Source organism: Marmota marmota, unplaced genomic scaffold (assembly GCF_001458135.2).
Source record: "Marmota marmota marmota unplaced genomic scaffold, marMar, whole genome shotgun sequence".
Classification (NCBI taxonomy): Eukaryota; Metazoa; Chordata; class Mammalia; order Rodentia; family Sciuridae; genus Marmota; species Marmota marmota.
The window spans coordinates 944122-950791 of record NW_025999863.1 but is presented as its reverse complement, the minus strand read 5'-3'; the positions used below and the strand labels follow the sequence as shown (position 1 = coordinate 950791).

General features: G+C 59.7%; 1 protein-coding gene across 1 annotated transcript in view; it reads left to right on the top strand.

Annotated features, from left to right (window-relative positions):
- Tcf3 (transcription factor 3) overlaps positions 1-3223 on the top strand; it is a 28861-nt gene extending 25638 nt beyond the window's left edge. The window contains exons 17-19 of the mRNA XM_015503793.2: positions 84-156; positions 2154-2380; positions 2623-3223. Coding sequence (XP_015359279.1) covers positions 84-156; positions 2154-2380; positions 2623-2765 — 443 coding nt within the window. The 3' untranslated portion in view covers positions 2766-3223. The remainder of the gene's footprint in view (positions 1-83; positions 157-2153; positions 2381-2622) is intronic.
- The last annotated feature ends 3447 nt before the right edge of the window (positions 3224-6670 follow it).

The following is a 6670-nucleotide window of genomic DNA, read 5'->3' as shown; positions in this document are numbered from 1 at the left end:
AACGCCGCGAGCGGCGCGGTCCGGACATCAATGAGGCATTTAAGGAGCTGGGGCGCATGTGCCAGCTGCACCTCAACAGTGAGAAGCCCCAGACCAAACTGCTCATCCTGCACCAGGCCGTGTCGGTCATCCTCAACCTGGAGCAGCAAGTGCGAGGTCAGTGGGGCGCGGCCACCAGCGCCCAGCGCGCCGCCCCCTCCCGCGCTCCGCCCTTGCTCGCTCTCCCTTCCTGGCGCCAACCCTCCCTTCGCAGTGACTTCCTAACCACTCTCGCTTCTTGGAGCCACCCCCTGCAGCCAGCCCCCTGTTCCCTGCAAGGACCTTCCCCCTGCTGACCAGGTCCAGCCCTGGGATGGGAGGGTCGGACTCTGGGACTCGGGTAGTGCAGACCTGGCTATTTTGCTCATGGCTGTCCCCTTAGCCCAGGGGCCACAGCCCACCCAACCCCCTCCTCAGGAAGCCTAGAGCCTAGCTCTCAGGGCCAGCGTGCCCTGGAGCCCGGAGGCCAAGCTGGCATCTAAACCACTCTTGGCCATTTGGCTTAAGCAGATGAGTCCTTGACCCCACTCCTCTGGCTCAGTTTCCCTGTCTGCAGGGGGGCGGCCACCAGGGCTGGGTGAGGAAGGTGAAGGCCCATCCCATTCCCAGTGGCCCAGTGCCCACTGCTGCTGGCAGCTGCTTCCCTAACCTCTTCTGCTCCTGTGTGGCCCTGTTAACCCTTTCTTTCCTGCAGCACTGTCGCTTGGACCGGAGCCAGAGTCCCGGCCCGGCCACTGTCCCCTCAGCTCTGAGTTTCCACGTCTCCATGGCGGTGTGCACGTCCTGCCCACGTGCCCAAGCCCACCTCTCTGCTCTCTGCCTCTTGCTGTCCCCTCCACCCCAGCCCTGCGTCCTCTGCTCCCCACTGGTGGCCCCTCCTCACCTCGCACTTGCTGCCCAACCCCAGGATGGCCGTGGCTGCAGCCCAGAGCCTTTCCTCTCCCCAAGCCTGCCAGGCCTGTGGGAAGAAAGGGACCGGGGCTTGCCAGCCTCTGGTTCAGTTTGGTCTGCGCGCTTGTCCTGGCCCCAGGCCGCTGCCTCCCGAGGGATCCACCCAGGCCCCGGGAGGCAGGGAGGCAGGGAGTGGGGGAGGGCAGCCCTCCCCCAGAGGAGCAAGAAAGGCCTCTCCAGGAGCCCTGGTCAGATTCAGGCTCCCTGCTTGTGACGTCGGTGGGCCGCGCCTTCCTCTGTGTTCGTCTCAGCCAGTCAGAGCAGCAGGGTTCATGGGTGATTGGCACCCACTGTCCTAAGAAGGAAGCCAAGGCGTGGGAAGTGAGGTCTTGGGTCCAGACCACACAGCGCGTTGGGTCTGGGCCAGGACTGCACCCTGGCAGGTGGTCATCTGGTCTGCTCCAGACTCTGCCCTGGCCAGGGGCTCAGTGCTGAGCCTGGTGCCCTCTGGCCCAGGAACTTGGAACCCCTGCTTCACCCAGGGGCAGCTCCTTCGAAGGGCTCAGAGCTGAGGGCCCCTCCGGCCCAGCCAGAGCCCACCAAGGGAACACGCGCATCTCAGGGGCTTTTTGGAGTGGAGGGGATCTCAGGGTGAACTGTTTCGCTTCCCATGGGCCTGACCCCCTGGCCAGGCCATGCTGTGCTAGTGCGCCGTCACCCGGCAGGCACTGCTCTTGTGGGAAGGTCGTCGTCTTGGGAGGAGTGGCCAGGAGGGGTGGTGGAGTAGCCAGGGTTCAGTGTCCTCAGCTGGGAAGCCAGGGCCTCCCGTCATGTTGGTAGCTGGGGACAGTCAGGCCTTGGTCCTTCTCCACACACAGCCTAGACTCTAGTTGGGTCTGAGGGGCACAGCCACAAGCCTCCGAGGTCACACCCCTGTGGGTGTGAACACACTCTCCTCCACCACCACCAGCCATTACCCATATGCCGTCCCACACTAGCTGTTACCACACGAACACCGTCACCCTCAGCTACACCAGCATCGTCACCCTCACAGCTGTGCACCAATAGCCTTTGCCTGCCCTGTGCCAACACCAGATGTCACCTGCGCTAGGCCAGCACTGGCCTGTCACGCGCACACACAGCCAGCTGCACCCTCTCCACACCTGGCCCTACCCGGCCTGCCCAGGCTGGACACTAATAGAGGCCCCGGTGCTGTGACCCAGCAGTACAGAAGAGGTGCTGTCCTTGGAGGAGAAGGACCTGAGGGACCGGGAGAGGCGCATGGCCAATAACGCGCGGGAGCGGGTGCGTGTGCGGGACATTAACGAGGCCTTCCGGGAGCTGGGGCGCATGTGCCAGCTGCACCTCAAGTCGGACAAGGCGCAGACCAAGCTGCTCATCCTGCAGCAGGCCGTGCAGGTCATCCTGGGCCTGGAGCAGCAGGTGCGAGGTAGGACCCCAGGCCGGCCTCCCCCCCTGCAGACCTGGGTCCTGGGCAGGTCTGGGCCCACGGCCCTCCTGTGGCCACAGCAGGACCCTGCCGTCCCTGACACCTGGACTCCTGGTCTCGGCAGCCCCTGCACCCCCGACAGCCCTCTCACCCAGGAGACAGAGGCGTACAGGCCCTGCCCACCCTGCAGTGCTCGTGGCCCTCTGGGGACCCTCTTCCCACAGCCCTCTCCCTCTCCCCAGAGCGGAACCTGAACCCCAAGGCGGCTTGCCTGAAGCGGCGAGAGGAGGAGAAGGTGTCAGGCGTTGTCGGAGACCCCCAGATGGTGCTCTCAGGCGCCCACCCTGGCTTGAGCGAGGCCCACAACCCTGCCGGGCACATGTGAGGATGGCCCCGCTGGACGAGGGACCAGCTCACTCTCCTGCTCTAGGTTTGGGGTGCATGGAGCAACATTGCCACCCTTGAGCCAGGAGCACCCACCGGGCTCTGAAGGGGATGCCTGGTGGCCCTGCCTGCTCCACCCCCGGCTGCCCACCTCCCTGCTGCGGATCCGGAAATCCATCTTGGCTCCGTGATGGGTCAGAGGAGCATGGGTGGGGGGCTTGAGCGAAACCAGAAAGCAAGCAACAAAATACACTTTGTCAGAAAGAAGAAAATTATGCCTTAACTATGTAAAACGTGGAAGAACCGAAACTCTTCACTCCGTCGAGGGTGGTGCTGTGCAAACCTGGCTTGTTCTTCAGAAGCCACCAGCAAATCGTGCCTAAGCATAATATTTTTTTTAAGGAAAATAAAAAAGAACATTAGTTATGAGATTTTTTTAATGTAGAAGAAAATTAGTAAGGAGGATGCCTTCTGTCTTTTTTTTTAAGCTTTTTCTTTGCATATGTTTTGTAAGCAATTTTTTTTTTTTTTTTTTTTTTTGGTATAAAAGTCTTGTCTCGCTGTTTCTAGACGTGAGCAGTGCCTTTCATGATCAACCAGATTATTAAAAGTCCTATCAAGACCAGCGTCGACCTGCGGTTCACCTCCCCACACCTCTGGCAGCTGTGCTCAGCAGGGCTCCCTCCACCTCTCCTCCTCGGGGTGGCTCACAAGGCTCTCCCCACCTGCCTTATCCCCAAGGCTCTGTGCCGTCTCCCTGGGGACCCAGCACATCTTTAAAATAAGGGGTTCTATGTGGGGGGTGCTGGGGTTGAACCCAGAGCCTTATGCGTGCAAGCCCATATCCATGTACCTGCAACTGAGCCATGTCCCCAGCTTGAAACGGGGTTCTTTGGGACTAATGACATCTTGCATGGAGGCCACAGCCCAGGAGGATGGTGTTGGCAGCCACAGCTTGTTCTCTGGGTTGGCAGAGGGGCTGCTGCCTGGGAGTCTGGAACAGGACAAGCTCCCTCCCCGCTTTGGCCCTTGGCCACATTACAAATGGCCACCCTGGTGTGGACAGATGGCCGGAGCTTATCCAGGAGTATGCTATGGCTGCGCCAGCTTCCCTCAACCCAATGCTGTGTCGTGAGGCGCAGGAGGGTTCCTGTGCCCAAGAAAGTCACCCTGGGGCCCACCTGCCTCCTGGTCACTCACGCAGGCTCACCATGCACTGTTTCTTGGTCTCCTGTCAGCAGCTGGGGAAACCAGTTGGTCCTGGCTGGCATGGGACTGTCCCGGGTCCAAAACAGCATCTCAGCCCCCACAGTCCCAGATGTGTCACTTGTCCAACCATGGGGTAACCTCCTGCACAGCCCTTCTGGAACCCAGTTGTCTGCATTCTGCACTCCAGCATCCTGGGTACCCCCAATTGCTCCTGAGACCGCTGGGGACCTGGGCCCCAGGGCAAGGCCTGGAGACCCAAGGGCACAGGGGTGGTCTAGTGGCCTGGCTTTGGGAACTCCTGTGCGCCTTGGTGACTTGGGAGCTCTCTCATGGGAAGCCAGCCTCGGTTTACCCTTTATTTGCCTCTAGTCCTGCCCATGGGTCCAGTGGGCAGTGGCTGAGGAGACCCTGAGGTCTCGTCCGATTTCCAAGCTGAGATTAGCCCAGCATGAGAGGAAACACCATGGTGGGAGGGGAAGGTCCACTGCTACAGGTGAGAGCCTCAGCATAAGGGGATTTTGTTTGGGGGGAGCTTTGTTGTCTGCTTTTCTATACCAGGTGTTGAACCAGGTGTGATCAACCACTCAGCCCCAGCCCTTTTAGACCAAGTTGCTAAGGCTGGTTTTGAACTTGCATCCTCCTGCCTCAGTCCCGCAAGCTGCTGGGATGACAGGTGTGCACTTCTAGAATACCTGGCAGAACAACTGGGTTTTAAAAAAAAAAATTTTAGGAGCTGGGATTGTGGCTCAGTGGTACAGCACTTGCCTAGCATGTGTGAGGCACATGTTTAATTCTCAGCACCGCATAGAAATAAATGAATAAAGTGGGGGTCCATCAACAACTAAAATATTTTTAAGGAAAACAAATTTATAGCCCAGCTACTCTGGAGGCTGAGGCAGGAGGATCCCAAGTTGGAGGGTTGGAGGTCATCCTGGGGACCCTATTTCAAAATAAAAAATAAAACAGGCTGGGGACACAGCTCAGTGGCAGAGCACTTGCCCTGGGCCCAGTATCACGAAAAACATTGTTTTTTGGCTCAGTTGGCTAGATTGAGATTTTTAAAGGATCCTGTCTGGAGTGGATTTGGAGCCCTGTCCTGTTCATAACACCTCTGATGTTGGCCATCCTGGGTCTGTCCAGTGTGATGTGCTGACAGGGGAGAAGGGGTCAGGGGGTTTGGCCTTGAACCCTTGGTGCCCCTGACGCCTACCCCAAGAGAGAGCAGCTTGCCCAGTGGTCCAGTGCTTGTATACCACTGACCCCCCAGGGAACAGCTGCATCCAAAGCTCTGCAGGGGAGGTGGGAACCTGTACTGGAAAGGAGATTTGGTATCTGGTGCTGGGCTCCCAGAGGGGCTCCGAGCTGAGAATGCGAGTTGCAGAACTCCTGTCTCCCTGTACTGTTGCAGCTGGCTTCTCAGGGGGACCCCTGCCTCTAGCCTCGACCTGTCTGCTGCTGAAACTGTGGGCATGCTCCAGGCATGGTGGCACACGCCTGTGATCCCAGCTACCCAGGAGGCTGTGGCAGGATTGGAAATTTGAGATCAGCCTGGCTACTTAGCAAGACCTGTCTCAAAATAAAAAGCTGGGAATGTTGCTCAGTGACAGGGGCCTGACTAGCATGTGTGAGTCTCCAGGTTCAATCATCAGTGCTGGAAGAAAAGGTGGGCTTTGCCATTTCCCCTAAAGCCCCTGAGGGGCCTTTACCACTTCTTCAGAACTACAGGCAAAGCCGCTCCAGGAGGCGGGGCTGTAGCGGAGGCTTGTTGGGGCCCTGCGCCAGACTCCTCCGCCTTCCGCTCTCACTGGGGCTCCTGCTGTCTGTGCCCTTCACCGCTGAACTTGACCCGACCCCTTGGAAGGGCTGGCCCCAGGGGCCAGCCATTCGGAGCCTCCTGCCCTCTCAGAGGCAGCAGTGGCGCCAGGAGCGGCCGGGGAACTGGGTGAGCCGGGTCTTCACGCCGCTGGAGAGCATCCAAGGTTGCAAATGAGAATCACTAGGGTGAGGGCAGGGCCATTCTTCTCGGGACTGGGCTCTTCTCTGGTGTGCAAGACGCTGAGCAGCTCTGTGCCTCCACTCACTCCAGACCAGGGCACCCCCATCGTGACAGCCACCAGTGTCCCCGGACATGGCCCGGAGTCCTCTTGGGACAGAACCGCCTCTGGAGTGAGACTGCTGCCTTCAGGCTTCCGCGTTCAGCAGAGCCAGGCGGAGCGATGCAGGCCTTCAAGAACTGCTGGGTCGGACCGCGGCAGAGCACCCTGCCTGACCCTGCTCACTCCTTCAGCCAGCACCCTCCCCGTTCCCTCAACAGGCCTCATGCCGGCCTCTACACCTCACCAACGGACACAGTCTTATTCAAGTGCTTCCTAATCCTAAACGCCCCAAACCCCAGGGCAGTCATGTCCACACTGTGGCAGAGCCTCTGGCACGTTGGCCTGGGGCAGAGGCAGGACCCCGACCGCCAGGGCAGAGCAGGCCAAACCACGGGGTCACTGCCAAACCACCAGGCCCCAAGAGGCAGAGAGCCGGGTCCTCTAGCCTTTCTCCCATTCTATCCAGGTGCTGGGCTTCCTGGAGGAGGCGGGGCTTGGTGACGAGAGCCAGGTTCGGCGGCGGGTCCCCCTTCCTCGGGGGTGTGCGTGCACGAGGTGGGGCTGGAAGGCGGGGGTTACTGAGCACCATTCCCAGCTTTTT